General features: G+C 41.8%; 1 protein-coding gene across 1 annotated transcript in view; it reads left to right on the top strand.

Annotated features, from left to right (window-relative positions):
• shisa10.1 (shisa family member 10, tandem duplicate 1) overlaps positions 1 to 16,827 on the top strand; it is an 82,300-nt gene that overhangs the window by 19,404 nt on the left and 46,069 nt on the right. Inside the window, exon 2 of the mRNA XM_060835507.1 lies at positions 2,982 to 3,036. Within this exon, the coding sequence (XP_060691490.1) occupies positions 2,982 to 3,036 (55 nt within the window). The remainder of the gene's footprint in view (positions 1 to 2,981; positions 3,037 to 16,827) is intronic.

Here is a 16,827-nt window from a genome sequence, read left to right as displayed (position 1 = left end):
ATTTAGGAGCCTCTCTTGTCAAAGTCAGAACGTGGAGTCAATGTTCAAAAGCTGGGATATCACCCATTTAAAATAGAGATAAGGAGAAAATGTTACTTTGAGGGTCATGTGTCAATGGAACTCTCTCTTCCATAAGAAGAGGGGGAATAACCCTTTTCAAAGCTTTTAAGGCAGAGGTAATGGATGCTTTATAAGCAAGGGAGTGAAAGACCTCCAGGGTAGGAAGCAATGTGAAGTAATCAGGTCAATCATGCTTCTGTTGAGGCCTAATCTGTCTGTCAATGCATGTGTTCAACATAAGACTAAATTTGGAAAGGCCTGTAGTAGGGATGGGTTTGAAATTACTATTGTGCCAAATGCTTAAAAGATTTCCCAAAGTGTAACTATCTTTGAGAATATTGGAACCAAACAAATGTAAACATGCTTGCATCTGCTTAATACTAAACTTCTGGAACATTCTTGGGGGGGGGGGGGGGGGTGGGGGGGGGGTGGGGGGGGGGTGGGTGGATGGTGGTCGTATGTGTAGCAGAGAAAAGGATGGAAAACAAAAGCAAACTTGAAATGGCAAAATCCATCCGAATAAAGAATTTCTTATATTAATAATGAAACTCTCAAAAAGCCACCAGCATTTAAGCATTTATTTGAAACATTACGATAAAATAAGATCGTGGATTTGCCACCAGGCAGGTTAAATCTTGCAAAAATTCTACAAGCTGTCTGGAAAAATCATGACAAATTGTAAACGATGAAAATCATGCTGAACAAGCATGGCTGTGTCTGCACATGTGCTTATCCTGTCGTTGAGCAGCTATGATTTTGCATGCTTGATCAGATGCATTGAATTTTGTTCCCATAAAGATTTAGATCTCACCTTGTTCGAGAGGTGTTGGGCTTAATTTTATCAGAAATTGAGTATCTTAGACAGGTTTCATGGAGGGTTTCTTGGTGGTTTCCTCATATTTTGGATCTAAACTCACCTCTGTAGTTACATACCACATCCCCAGACTGCCCTGCTCATCTGATGGAGCTTGATCTCCCTCTCGTTTCGGCTGGAGTCACTCTCCACTGTCTGAACATCCTGACGCCATTTTTAAAAGGCCCTTGTGCACCCAGTCACCCACTGTCATTCCCTGCACAATTAGTGAGATCTGCCCTGGACATGGCAGTTACAGGAAAACTGGAAGCCTGCCTTTGGGAACAGAGCTGTGGAGCTTGTCAGGGCCCAGTGCCTTCGCATTATCCACTTCCTTCAGTTGTTGATATTAAACAATGTAAATTGAATTGGCTGAAGATGGGGCACCCGTGATGCTGGGAAAAGGCTGAGATGGATTGCCAGTTCAGCATTTCTGGCTGAAGATGTTTGCAAAAGTTAATTGGATTCAGCTGACACCATCTCTTTTAAGTATTTCAGGGAGAAAAGGAGTGGTTAGGGTGACGATAGAAAGTTCTTGGAAAAGCTCTGGCAGCATCTGCAGACTGGGAAACAGTGTTAATGTTTTAAGTCCAATGTGAGCTGTTTTTGAAAGGGAGTTGAAGATGTACTGGTAGTTTGCAATAACTTAAGTAGATGTGAGCCCAATTAATACAAACTATTCCAGCTCTGCTACTGAGCCAATTGACAAGGGATCTTTCTGTGTTCTATATAATAAACCTCTTCAGACATGTTATGACACAACTCTAAAGCAAGTGCAATTTGAACCTGGGCCTCCTTATTAAGAGATATGGATACTACTACTGCACCACAAGATGCCTTTTCAATCTGCTGTTTCAGTCTGGGCTGGAGTGGAGCTGTTATAATAGACTATGATATCAAGGGGCTAGGGAGGCAGACCTATCCAATAGGTGATGGGCTAATAGTATTGTTGCTGAACTGTTAATCCAGATGTGATCCAGATTCAAATTCTGCTACAGAAGATTGCGGAATTAAAAATCAATAAAAATCTGGAAATAAAAGTCTGATGATAACCATGAATCCATTATTGATTGTCAGGAAAACCCATTTGGTTCACTAATGTCCTTTTTAAAGGAAGGAAACTTTCATCCTTACCTGGTCTGGCCCTTATGTGACTCCAGACCTCCCACACATTTGGTTAACTTTGGGCAATTAGGGCTGGGCAATAAGTGCTGACAACGCTAGAGATGCCCATCTGATGTGGATGAATTTTAAAAAAGGGTTTCTTCCATTGACTTGTACTACAAATGTGTAAAATGGGAGAATAAAATTGGCTTATTCTGTGATTTCCCCATTATGTTCTGGTCATTGTTTGGATGCTGATTTATACGAAATAAGGTGTCTACTTTATGTAGAGGCTTTCAGGACCTTATGACTTCTCAAGGTGCTTTACAGTCAAAGAAATGTAGTTACTGCAGGGGACAATTCATGGACAGCAAAGTCCCACACATAGTAATGAAGCTTCTCATGGCACTGAATGCCTGTAAGAATCATGACCTTTAGGAGGTAAGGAATAGAACACAATCAAAACTAGGATTAGTGTTAGAGAGGAGTCAACTGCTCAAACTTCCAACTCAGTCAATTATTGAATTAGGGCAAATTCTGAATTTAACCAGGTTAGCATTAGTTCACAATTCGTACATTACCCTTAGTGCTGAAACTTGGCGTAACTGGATAACTGTGCACGAAAACATGTGTCTCGTATTCTGTTTAGAGAGAGCAAGTTCAGAGTTGAGCAAAGTACTTGGCATTACGAATGAGAATAAATGAAGTCACCAGATCTAATAGCTTAGACTTCTACTGTGTGAAACTGAACTGGCTGTGAGGATAATCATGATTTGAAATCTTTTGAATTGTTGAAATTGAAACAAACTTTAACTTCCAGTTTAATTGCAGAATGAGCGGTTTCTACTTAATTATCTTGTAAAATGGAAATTTCACTTACCTGTAACATTTGACAGCTACATTTTTTCCCACTTTCAGAAATCTCCATTTTGATCTAGATTTTTGTCTCTTTGTTATCCCCCAGTTTCGGCAGGCACTTGTGATGACGATGATTCGCCATTCTGTCGCCACCAAAACCAGTAAGTATTTGCACTTTCTTTCAATAATTGTAAGGCAGAATTTGAATTTTTTTTCATTCTGGGGCATTTGCTTTAGAAAGAGTTACCCAAATTAACCAGCATTTTAGTCGTTGAACTTGTGGTTTTGGTTTGCTGATCACTAGAATGTGTTATTTGTCAACAATGGTTAAGTAGCGTGGCTTCAGTTTACTGGTTTACTTAACAGCTCAGACTACAGCTTACGTTTACAGATAACTAGGTATGCAACCTGATTCTGACATTCTTCTGCTGGACTACACATGGCAGCTGGTCACATTTTTATACTAGTACTTAGCTGGTCAGTGCATCCTAAAGCAATATCCTCTCCTAAAACATACAGTTTCAAAGCAATAATACAGTGTCAAACCTGTGGTCTGAGTGGCAACAGGATTGAGTCGAGTCAGAGAGTGGGAGGAGTAGTGCGACAATGGAGTGAGGTTGAGAAGTGAAATTCCCAACAAAACTTAGGAAACTGTCACTTGTTCTTCATTACAATCTTGTAAGAAAATTGCTGGAATCTGGATGTCACTTTGAGAATCCGATTTCATAATAATTTTGCCTTAAGGGAGGAATTCAAGCCCAAGGTGATGCAAGACCATGAGAATGTTTTAAAAAAATAGGAATAGCAGTAGGCCATTCAGTGCCTTGGAGCCTGCTCTGCTAATCAGTAGGATTGTGGCTGATCTGATATTCCTCACTTCCACTTTCTTGCCATTTTCCCCATAATCCTGGTCTTTCCTACTGATCAAGAATCCCTCTACCTCAGCCTTAAATATACACAAGGAGCCTGCCTGACAAGTCTCTATCACAAGGAGTTCGAAGATTCTCAACCCTTTTGAGGAAAAGAATTCCTTCTCCTCTCAATTTTAAATGGGCGCATCTTTGTTTTGAGACTATACCCCCTGGTGCTAGACTCTGCCATGAGGGGAAAAATAGCCTCTCAGCTTTTGCCCTGTCATGTCCCTTAACATATGCAATCATTTGTAACTGGAAATCAGTTGAACGGGTCATAAATACCCTTTAGCCATTCAATAAGATCATAGGTAGCTCAAGTTGGCAAATTTCCTGATTCAGCTGAACCACCTTGATTCAAAGAGGCCTGTTAGATCCAATTTATCTCTGTGGAGGTGGGTGCAACAGAGAACTAGGTCCTCCAACCCCAGAACTGGGACAGAGGCAGCCTGGGGATGGGTAAACATTGAGGAGGACTGGTTAGAAGGCCACATCCAATCACCTTATGTTTGGAGACTGAAGCGGTTAGTTGGAGATGATCATGGAGAAACGTGTGTGCAGTTATGAAGGTAAAGAATGTCCCATGCTTCCTGAATACCATAACCAACATTTCCTGAAGAAGGGCTTATGCCCGAAACGTCGAATCTCCTGTTCCTTGGATGCTGCCTGACCTGCGCTTTTCCAGCAACACATTTTCAGCTCTGATCTCCAGCATCTGCAGACCTCGCTTTCTCCTACCATAACCAACACACAATCGAGCATTATGTTCTACCCCAACGATATCATAACAATGTGTGGAGTTTCACTGATAGTTTTGTACAGTAGAACTGAAATGAGGCTGTTCAAAATCGCTTACATTTTCAGGCCATTGCAACAGAAATCATTCTAGTAATCTGATCTGGAATCAAATCCAGATTCTAGAGGCCAAATGCCCAATGCAGTGAATGTCATTTTTGCAATGCCTTGCTATAATTGTTACATCAACAGGGTATGATTGGCTTTTTGGTGATGTGAAATCTGCAATGAAGGTTGATGCCAGAATTAGCCATTAAACCTACAGGTCGAAGATGAAAGGAATGATGAGTTGTCTGGCTTCACTTCCTGGGAAAAATTACTGCTTGTCCTCACAAAGTTACTCAGCTTCCAAGCTGGTGCAGTGTTGACAGTCGAGTAAGCATCATTTATGTTTTTAGCAGTGAATTTTGAATGCTGTCAAGCAATTGATTTAATAGGATGTTTGGACACGTCATTTTTTTTCTTGAGGTGTGGCTTTGATTTAACTGGTGCTTTAGAATCTGTTTTACAAAATGCTGTTTACAGAGTGGTGCATCTGTGCATTCTTACAAAACAAATGTCACAAAGCTGGTCCTTTTTTTCCTAAAACATTATTCCTTTTCTCAAAAGCGTGGAAAATCATGTCTCATGAATTTGATTGAGTTTTTGGAAGAAGTAATAAAAGGGATTGGTGAGGGCAGAGTGGTGGATGTGATTTATATGGACATCAATAAGGCGTTCGACAAGGTTCCCCATGAGAGAATGGTTAGCAAGGTTAGATCTCATGGAATACAGAGAGAACTGGCCATTTGGATACAGAACTGGCTCAAAGGTAAAAGACAGGGTGGTGTGGAGGGTGGATTTTCAGACTGGAGGCCTGTGACCAGTTGAGTACCACAAAGATTGGTGCTGGGTCCACTACTTTTCATCATTATGGAAATGATTTAGATATGAACATAGGAAGTTTAGTTAGTAAGTAAGTTTGCAGATGACACCAAAATTGGAGGTGCAGTGGACAGTAAAGAACGTTACCTCAGATTACAACAGGATCTTGATCAGATGGGTCAGTGGGCTGAGGAGTGGCAGATGGAGTTTGATTTAGATAAATGCGAGATGCTGCATTTTGGGAAAGCAAATCTTAGCAGGACGTATATACTTAATGGTGAGTTCCTAGAGAGTGTTGCTGAACAAAGAGACCTTGGAGTGCAGGTTCATAGCTCCTTGAAAGTGGAGTCCCAGGTAGACAGGATAGTCTACATTTAGTATGCTTTTCTTTATTGTTCAGAGCATTTGAGTATACGTGTTGGGAGGGCATGTTGCAGCTGTACAGGAAATTGTTTAGGCCACTGTTGGAATATTGCATGCAGTTCTAGTCTCCTTTCTATCAGAAGGATGTTGTGAAACTTGAAAGGGTTCAAAAAAGATTTACAAGGATGTTACCAGGTTTGGAGGATTTGAGCGATCGGGAGGCACTGAACAGGCTGGGGCTGTTTTCCCCGGAACGTCGAAGGCTGAGGGGTAGCTTCATATAGATTTATAAAATCATGAGGAGCATGGATAGAATGAATAGACAGTCTTTTCCCTGGAGTGGGGGAGTCCAGAACTGAAGGCATAGGCTTAGGGTAAGATGGAAAAGATATAAAAGGGACCTAAGGGGCAACCTTTTCACGCAGAGGGTGGTGCGTGTATGGAATGAGGTGCCAGAGGATGTGGTAGATGCTGGTACGAATGCATCATTTAAAAGATATCAGGATGGTATGTGAATAGGAAAGGTTTAAAGGGATATGGGCCAAGTGCTGAAAAATGGAACTAGATTAAGTTGAGAAAGCTGGTTCAGCATGGACTAGTTGGTCCGAAGGGTCTGTTTCCATGTTGGACATCTCCATGACTGATACGGTGTCCTTTTTCTTCAGAAGGGTCATAGAGTCATAGAAATGTACAGCATGGAAACAGACCCTTCGGTCCAACACGTCCATGCCGACCAGATATCCCAACCCAATCCAGTTCCACCTGCCAGCACCCGGCCCATATCCCTCCAAACCCTTCCTATCATATACCCATCCAATTTTAAGTTTTGAAATTGTACCAACATCCTCCACTTGCACTGGCAGCTCATTCCATAACTGTACCACCTTCTGTGTGAAAACGTTGCCTCTTAGGTCTCTTTTATATCTTTCCCCTCTCATCCTAAACCTATGCCCTCTAGTTCTGGACTCCTCGACCCCAGGGAAAAGACAATGTCTATTTACCCTATCCATGCCCCTCGTAACCTCTATAAGGTCACCCCTCAGCCTCTGACGCTCCAGGGAAAACAGCCCCAGCCTGTTCAGCATCTCCCTATAGCTCAAATCCTCCAACCCTGGCAACATCCTTGTAAATCCTTCTCTGAACCCTTTCAAGTTTCACAACATCTTTCCGATAGGAAGGAGACCAGAATTGCACGCAGTATTCCAACAGTGGCCTAACCAATGTCCTGTACAGCCGCAACATGACCTCCCAACCCATGAACTCAATACTCTGACCAATAAAAGAAAGCATACCAAACGCCGCCTTCACTATCCTATCTACCTTTGACTCCACTTTCAAGGAGCTATGAACCTGCACTCCAAGGTCTCTTTGTTCAGCAACAATCCCTCAGACCTTACCTTTGAAGTGTATAAGTCCTGTTAAGATTTGCTTTCCCAAAGTGCAGCACCTCACATTTATCTAAGTTAAACTCCATCTGCCACTTGTCAGCCCTTTGGTCCATCTGGTCAATATCCTGTTGTAATCTGAGGTATCCCTCTTTGCTGTCCACTACACTTCCAATTTTGGTGTCATCTGCAAACTTACTAACTGTACCTCTTATGGGTCAACAGTTCCTGGCTCCGAGGTGGCTAGTTTGGTACAGAGATGAAAAAGCATTTTGAGAGGCCTTTTATTTATATGTAAACAGATGCGACTTCAGGCCAAAGTGATCATGTTTTAGAAGTGACCTGTATAATGAAAGGAAAGCGGTCAACTCTCTAGCTGAGCAGTTCAGTCCAGGCCTAGTTAGGAGTTCAGCTGTGTGGAAACAGGCTGCTAGACTCTCTCCTCTTCTGCCCTTCTAACTTCAATCTTGTTTCATTTTTACTGTGTTTCAGGGGTTTGCTTATTCGGTATATTCAGAACAGCTTAATTAAGCCAAGATTAGATAGACTGAGTTCTGTAGGGGTTCTTTATTCTGTTCTTTGTGTTTCATTGTGTAATTTTGTGAATAAATTTTTGTCTGTTTTAAAACCTGGTAGTCAACCTAGCTAACTTACTCCAGGTCATTTTCACTGTGCATTTACCAAAACAAATTGCAAAGTTATGGTCTTGGCTGCCTGCTTAAGAATGTTTTGAGTGGTCTGACCTAGTCCATACCAAAACCTAAAAATGGCAACAAATAGCAGGTTTCATAGTATTTTCAAATACTTTCAAAATGAAATATGAATATATTTTTTTCACAAGAATGACTCATAAAGATGCTCTAACTGTTCTTCTTTGCTTTGCAATTGAATGAATTGTGTCTGGCAGCTTTGTTCCTCCCATTGTTACAAACAAGATTAGGGAAAAAGACCTCAATATTGTGGACAGTAGCCAGTAAACAGTACCAAAAGCTTTGCAGCATTCTCTGCAGGGAATCTGTGCAAACTGGACAACAGTTTGTGTCTCAGATTAAAGTAGCCTTCTTAAGGCGTGCAGAGCCTAAAACAGGAAGGGTAAGTTAAAACATCAATTCAGTCTAAAATCCCAGACAGAAAGTGTAATAAAGAGTAGGAAAGAAAGGTGGCATTGAGAGAGAGAAAGAAAAGTAGAATTGAAAGAGATAGAAGAGACAAACCATTGCAATAGTTATGTTAGAACTCCAACAATAAATACCATCTGAAGTCATGGGGATTTGACTTTAGGTATAAGCAGTTTTCAATGCCTGAGACAAAATTTGATCACAGGTCCTTATGTCAGTTCCTAATTTAATCCATGTTTTTGCAATAGAATTGTGATGTTACCTTTTATGTGCAGAGCAAAAGGGGACTGTGCTCTCTATGATCCATTTTTTTATGTTTGCCTTGAGAAACTCCATGCATACTAAATCAGCCTTCTGAGTTGAGCAAGGGCTAATGTATAAACAGTGAAGAACAATGTGTACAGGAAGGGCCCGGCATTCCTCTCCTAAAACATTGACGAAGCATGAAGGTTTTCCCACTGTTTGCATTGTCATTTTAAATTAACAGGCTTGCTGATGCATTTCAGCCCCTTGTTCGTTGTCAGTAACTATTGTAAATCTAACCTATACACACTTACAAACAAGTTAAGAAATTATCAGAATCAAAATGACATTTACCTTCATAATCTGGTCAGGATAGGGAAATCGCTGAATAATTAATTTGTATAACAGCCATCATTATGGCGTGTGCATTCATACTAATTAATTCAGTGCATATTGAATATTCTTAATGTAGTTTAAACATGTTTGTTGGCAAGTGAATATTCATCTGGGCTATTAACTTTGGAGTAATAGTTCTTCAAAAGCTTCTTTCATATTGCCTTGTGTAGGGAGAGTGTGTTAACCATTACACAGTCTGTTATTCAGTCATTTGCAATTTGTAGCCAGCCTTCGCAGACTGTAACTCTGGTCTATTCACTTGTGTAGATTTAGTGATATTGTGACAATGGAGACTTGATTGCAGTGTGTTTGTGTGATAAAGTCATACTGTTGCTGCCACTCACATGTTTGCTAGTCTCAGGACTCCATCAGCAGTCAGAAAGACCCAGTTCATATGAGACCAGTGGATCAAGAACAAGATGCCAGTAACCAATGGGAAACAGCTTCAAGCTAATACATTGTTCTGGAATAGGACCAGATCTGTATTTAGTTTTGAACTTGTAGCTAATTCTTTGGGTGAAATCTTACAGCGGTTTGGGTGACATATTTAATGGTGTGATTTTTGGCAAAATTTAAGACCATAAGACATAGGCATGGAAGTAAGGCCATTTGGCCCATCGAATCCACTCCGCCATGCAATCATGGCAGATGGGCATTTCAACTCCACTTACCTGCATTCTCCCAGTAGCCCTTAATTCCTCGTGACGTCAAGAATCTATCAATCTCTGCCTTGAAGACATTTAGCATCCCGGCCTCCACTGCACTCTGCAGCAATGAATTCCAACTCTCTGGCTGAAGAAATGTCTCTGCATTTCTGATCTGAATTGACCCCCTCTAATTTTAAGGCTGTGTCCTTGGGTCCTAGTCTCCTCGCCTAACGGAAAAAATTTCCTAGCGTCCACCCTTTCCAAGCCATGTATTATCTTGTAAGTTTCTATTAAATCTCCCTTAATCTTCTAAACTCCAATGAATACAATCCCAGGATCCTCAGCTGTTCCTCATATGTTAGACCAACCATCCCAGAGATCATCTGTGTGAATCTCCGCTGGACACGTTCCAGTGCCAGTATGTCCTTCCTGAGGTGTGGGGACCAAAACTGGACACAGTACTCCAAATGGGGCCTAACCAGAGCTTTATAAAGTCTCAGTAGCACAACGGTGCTTTTATATTCCAACCCTCTTGAGATAAGTGACAACATTGCATTCGCTTTCTTAATCACGGACTCAACCTGCATGTTTACCTTTAGAGAATCCTCGACTAGCACTCCCAGATCCCTTTGTACTTTGGCTTTACAAATTTTCTCACCGTTTAGAAAGTAGTCTATGCTTTTATTCTTTTTGCCAAAGTTCAAGACCTCACATTTGCTCACGTTGAATTCCATCATCTGTTTCCTGGACCACCCTCCCAAACTGTCTAGATCCTTCTGCAGCCTCCCCACTTCCTCAGTACTACCTGCCTGTCTACCTAACTTCGTATCATCGGCAAACTTCGCTAGAATGCCCCCCAGTCCCTTCATCCAGATCATTAATATATAATGCGAACAGCTGTGGCCCCAACACTGAACCCTGCGGGTCACCGCTTGTCACTGGCTGCCATTCCGAAAAAGAACCTTTTATCCCAACTCTCTGCCTTCTGTCAGACAGCCAATCCTCAATCCATCCCAGTAGCTCACCTCGAATACCATGGGCCCTCACCTTGCTCAGCAACTTCCCGTGTGGCACCTCATCAAAGGCCTTTTGAAAGTCTAGATAGACCACATCCACTGGGTTTCCCTGGTCTAACCTACTTGTCACCTCTTCAAAGAATTCCAGCAGGTTTGTCAGGCATGGCCTCCCCTTACTAAATCCATGTTGACTTGTTCTAATCAGACTTTGCTCTTCCAAGAATTTAGAAACCTCATCCTTAATGATGGATTCTAGAATTTTACCAACAACTGAGGTTAGGCTAATTGGCCTATAATTTTCCATCTTTTGTCATGATCCTTTCTTGAACAAGGGGGTTACAACAGTGATCTTCCAATCATCCGGGACTTTCCCTGACTCCAGTGACTCTTGAAAGATCTCAACCAATGCCTCTGCTATTTCCTCAGCCACCTCTCTCAGAACTCTAGGATGTATCCCATCGGGGCCAGGAGATTTATCAATTTTAAGACCTTTTAGCTTTTCTAGCACTATCTCTTTTGTAACGGCAACCATACTCAACTCAGCCCCCTGACTCCCTTTAATTGTTGGGATATTACTCATGTCTTCCACTGTGAAAACTGACACAAAGTACTTGTTAAGTTCTCCTGCTATTTCCTTATCTCCCATCACTAGGCTTCCTGCATCAGTTTGCAGTGGCCCAATGTCTACTTTTGCCTGTTGTTTGTTTCTTATGTATTGAAAGAAACTTTTACTATCATTTCTAATATTACTGGCTAGCCTTCCTTCATATTTGATCCTCTCCTTCCTTATTTCTCTCTTTGTTATCCTCTGTTTGTTTTTGTAGCCTTCCCAATCTTCTGATTTCCCACTGCTCTTGGCCACTTTATAGGATCTCTCTTTCTCTTTAATACATTTCCTGACTTCCTTTGTCAGCCATGGCTGTCTAATCCCTCCTGGATAATCTTTCTTGGGCATGAACCTCTGTACAGTGTCCTCAATTCCTCAATTATACCCACAAACTCCTGCCATTTTTGCTCTACTGTCTTCCCCGCTAGGCCCTGCTTCCAGTCTATTTTTGTCAGTTCCTCTCTCATGCCTTCATAATTACCTTTATTTAACTGTAACACCTTTACATCCGATTTTGCCTTCTCTCTTTCAAACTCCACCATATTATGATCGCTGCTTCCTAAGGGTTCCCTTACTTTAAGATCTTTTACAAAGACTGGTTCATTGCAAAGCACTAGGTCCAGAATAGCCTTGTGGGCTCCATGACAAGCTGTTCCAAAAAGAGATGGGTGTCGCTTCATGAAAGAAGGGTGTCGCTGGCTAGGCCAGCATTTATTGACCCTCTCATGTTGCCCAGAGAGCTGGTTAGAGTCAACCACGTTGCTGTGGCTCTGGAGCCACATGTAGGCCAGACCAAGTAAGGATGGCAGTTTCCTTCCATAAAGGATATTAGTGAACCAGATGGGTTTTTCTGGCAATCGGCAATTGATTCATGGTCATCATTGGACTCCTAATTCCAGATTTTTATTGAATTCAAATTCCACCATCTGGCATGGCAGAACCCAGATCGTCAGTACCTGGCTGTCTGGATTAACCGTCCAGCGATGATAATAACCAGCCACCACCACCTCATAGGAAGAATCAGACGGGAAGTCAATTTCATGATCACCTTGCTGCACCTTTTATGCTTTTGCCAAGTGGCATGACAAATTCGAGTTACCTATTACTGAGATTATAATTGGGTAAATATCTTATTAATGGGACAACTCACCTCATTAATATCCAGCTTCCTATCTTAATCGGTATGTGAAACATGGAGAAATCTCAATATGGCAAACACCTGGTGACTTCAGCTCACTGCTGCCTCTGAAGGACCTCCATGTTGGACACTGGGCACCCATGTTTCAGGGCATTGGATGATAGTTTTGTTGGGCACTTCACGTACTTCAAATAAAAGAATTGAAAAAGAAAAGAAAGCTAGTGCCAAGTTCTGACAGCAAAGTAGTGAAATGCAGATGGAGCTGAACACTATAACACAGCTGGAGAATGATTTATTGGAGACCAATAACAGACAGCAAGAGTGCTGGAGGGTTTGAAAGAGGAAAGCTGTGGTGCAAGAAGCCAAGCAAAGTGGGCACAGCAGGAAGCTGTAAAATACCAACAAACAGGCAGGAAGGGTGATTCGAACTGAAACATAAGCTGCAGCTTCATGACAGAGTTTGAGAGGACTTGCCAGGCCAAAGACTGACTGCAATCTGCAGCTTTAGATCTGAAGAAAATGGTTCCATTGCAACAATGTCCTTTGTTCATTTAAAAAAAAAACTCCTGTTTTTGTAGTAGCAGGAAGGGTGGTGAGAGTGAGGACCAAGGGGCTGCCAGGAAGGTAAACTCCTCCTCAAGTCCCACAGTCACTGCTTCCTGGAGTTTTATTCTTTTCTAAGGGCTTGAGGGCCTTGGTCAGCTCATCAGAGATGAACCTTCCAGCCTCTCCCATGTGCTGTCATATCAGACTTTCGATCAGAAGAAAAGCTACATCTTTCTGTCACCCATGTGATACCATGAAAAGTTTTTTTTACATAAAAGCAAAACCAGAGTTGTAACTGTTTATATGCTGTGACTAACAGACCCACACAGGTTTCTTGTAAGTGTTAAAATGAAAGTATATAGTATTTATGCATTAGCGAGTTTGGAGAAGATTTGTAGTTCAGGTTGAAGTTCTGGGTGTACATTTGCTCACTGAGCTGGAAGGTTCATTTTCAGATGTTTCATCACCATACTAGGTAACATAATCATTGAGCCTCTGGTGACTCACTGATTTATGCATTTAACACTCAGTATGTAAAAATTATTTAGAAAAACACTCCAACCCTCACTTAGTTATGCTTTCAAGAGGTTCACATACAGCACATGTGGATGTAAGTTACAACGTGATAGGGCAAGTTAGGTTGTTTTGTGAGCCAGAAAAGAGAGTCAGTCATATACTGATCCTGTAGTCTGATGTCTTGGATGGTTGCAGGCAGCACTTAAAAATCTTTCTTGATTCTACATCAAGATGATTTAAAATGTTGACCGATTAATCTCTTGTCCTTTGCTGACCCCACCACCAAGAATCTCTTTCCCTCCCCTCTCTATCTTCCGCAAGGACCACTCCCTTTGTCACTCATTGGTTCGTGCCACTTTCCCCACCAGCCCCCACAAAACCCCACCCCCAGCACCTTTCCCTGCAACCGGAAAAGATGCAAAACCTGCAGGACACCACGCCCCTTATCTCCATCCAGGGCCCATATAGTCCTTCCAGGTGAGACAGAGCATCACTTGCCCCTCCTCCAACTTAATTTACTGTATCCAGTGCTCCCGACGTGGCCTTCTCTACATCGGGGAGACCAAGCTTAAACTCAGCACGTTTCACTGAGCGACTCAGCCAGGCTGACTTGACCTACCAGTTACTGCCCATTTTAATTATTCTTCCCACTCCCTTTCTGACATGACGATCCTTAGCCTCCTCCATTGCCACAGTGAATCGAACCGCAAATTGGAGGAACAACACCTCATCTTCCACCTGGGCATCTTACAGCCCAGAGGATTCAACATTGAGTTCTTCAATTTCAAATAACACTCTTTTCCCCACCCCACCACCACCACCACCACCACTCCTGATTGAGCCTTCCTTCCAATTACCAACTGGATTCATTCCTCCTGTCGACCAACCAGATTGTACTCTCTCCCAACCTCACCACCTCCTCCAAACCTGCTCCCTCCCTTTATCTGCAGTTTCCTTTCCTCCATCCACAGCCTTGAAGAAGGGTTACACTCGAAACGTTGACTTCTGCACCTCTCTATGCTGCCGGGTTTGCTGTTTTCTTCCAGTCTCTTCCTTGTCTAACTTGGTTTCCAGCAAGTGCAGTATTTTGGCTCTGAATTTGGCAGTTGTTTGATTTACATTGAAGATGCTGCCTATATGTCAGAATACAGGCAGGGGATACAATTACAGAATGGCTGGAAACAAGGGAATGAGATCATGAGTCTTCTTGCTGTGTTCTTCTCATGGTCCTCCTGACCCGGGAAAAGCAGTCCCTTCAAATACAAAGTGTTTTCTTGCTGTCACATGACCTCTCTCCACAAACTGGCTGTTTACCAAATATAGTCACCGTTAGCTGGAAACCCAGTTATTGCAGGGCTGCTGTTTAAAGAGTTTTGGATTACATGGCCAGTGGAATCCCTTTCTCAGCCAGGCACAATTGTCCAAAGTGCATTTCATGGCTTGGTCTGCATCCACCTGAATAAACAGATTATCTCTGGATGATTGTGAATAGCTCAGGGAATGGCCAATTTGTACTCATTTAAACTGATTGGTGTCAGCATACTTTCAGCCAGTCTGGTTCCTTTCTGATGGCTCTGTAATTTATAAAGTGAAGTTATATAAACGTTATGGCTGTCTTAAGAGCTGCCGTTTAAGTTTCCTATGATGCTGTTGTCAGTCCTTTCAGACTTATCCCAGGGTTTCAACCCAGTAGTCAATAGTCATTTCTGAAATAATAACTGGTTCCATAACTTAACCTGAGGTGTTAAATTCAATTATAAAAGCCAGTTGTTAATCATCTTTAGTTTTGACCTGATATGTCAGAATTGTTAATGATTGAAACAGTCATTGATATATCGAGGCATTATGTTTATAAAAGAATGATATTATATTGTTCTCTTATTTGAAAAATGTTTGAAGCTGTATAGTTATGCTCATCAGTTCATCATGATGCCACAGTACTCACTGCACTGCACGCTGTACTAAACAAAAAAAGTATAATTCTTGAAGCATGTAGTGAGATCTGAGAATGTTTGTTTGCTGTCAGCTGCAATATCTCTGTCAAACAGTGTGATTATTTCAAACTTCTAAGAATCATGAGACAGAGCAAGGTTGGGTGGAGGGAGAAAGAAGGTGAAACTGGAATTGAAGCTAAAGTTGAGACTTGAATCTATTGAATGGTGGAGAATGTGTGACAGTACCTCGGTTGTACTTTCCTTGACCATCTGCCATTGGGCAGAAGATACAAACGTTTGAGAACACCTATCAACAGATTTAAGAACAGCTTCTTCCTTGCTGTTACCAGACTTACAAACACATTTCTCATATATTAGAGTTGATCTTTCTCTGCACCTTCTCTGTAACTTAAAATCACACAACATCAGGTTATAGTCTGACAAGTTTATTTGGAAGCACTAGCTTTCGAAGTGCTGCTCCTTCATCAGATAGTTGTGAAGCAGAGCCAAAAGACACAGAATTTATAGCAAAAGATGACAGTGATACAAGACATATTGAACAAACATAGATTGTTAATTCTTTCATCTTTTAGAATGGATTTGCTGGTTTTGGTTCTTTAATATGTAAATCGCAGAACAACTATTAAGTAACCTTCTCAAGATAATTGAAGGTTTTTAACCAAAGATAATGTCTCCGCTCAGACAATGCTTTAAACATATGAGTCAGATCAATCTTAAGTCAGATTGGATCTATTTTCAAAGTGAAATTTATAAATATTAGATGGATCCACTGTCTGCATTGACTGCTTGCAGGTTCTGCATTTTTGAGTAAAGTAGAATGTATCTGCAAATACAAATTCACCCCATAAATTTGGGTGAGAGTGTGCAGGAGAGAGAGAGACAGACAGACAGACAGACCGACAGAATGAGTGTGTGCATGTGAGTGCACGTGAGTGTGTGTGTGATGGCATGTGTACGGGTTTGGCAAAGTGAGTGTGATGGGGCATAAGCCTGTGAGAGGGTGCATGCGTGGATGTATGTGTGGGAGGTGTATATCTGCTTATGAGAGAGAGCTTGTGTATGAGAGAGGGTCTGCATGAGTGTGTGAGAAAGAGTTTATAGTGCAGCGGGATCACTTGTATTGTGACATGAACCAAAGGTCCTGGTTGAGGCCATCCCCATGGGTGCCGAACTTGGCTATCAGCCTCTGCTCGGCCACTCCACTTTGTTCCCTGTCTTGAAGTCTGCCTTGGAGTATGGTCACCCAAAGATCTAAGGTTGAATGTCCCTGACTGCTGAAGTGCTATAAATTCTGTGCCTTTTGTCCCTACTTCACAAACACCTGATGAAGGAGCTGCACTTCAAAAGCTAGTGCTTCCAAATAAACCTATTGGACTATAATCTGGTGTTGTGATTTATAACTTTGTCCACCCCAGTCCAACACCAGCTTCTTCAAATCACTTCTCTGTAGCT

Source organism: Hemiscyllium ocellatum, chromosome 14 (genome assembly GCF_020745735.1).
Source record: "Hemiscyllium ocellatum isolate sHemOce1 chromosome 14, sHemOce1.pat.X.cur, whole genome shotgun sequence".
NCBI lineage: Eukaryota > Metazoa > Chordata > Chondrichthyes > Orectolobiformes > Hemiscylliidae > Hemiscyllium > Hemiscyllium ocellatum.
This window is presented reverse-complemented; position numbering and strand designations above follow the sequence as displayed.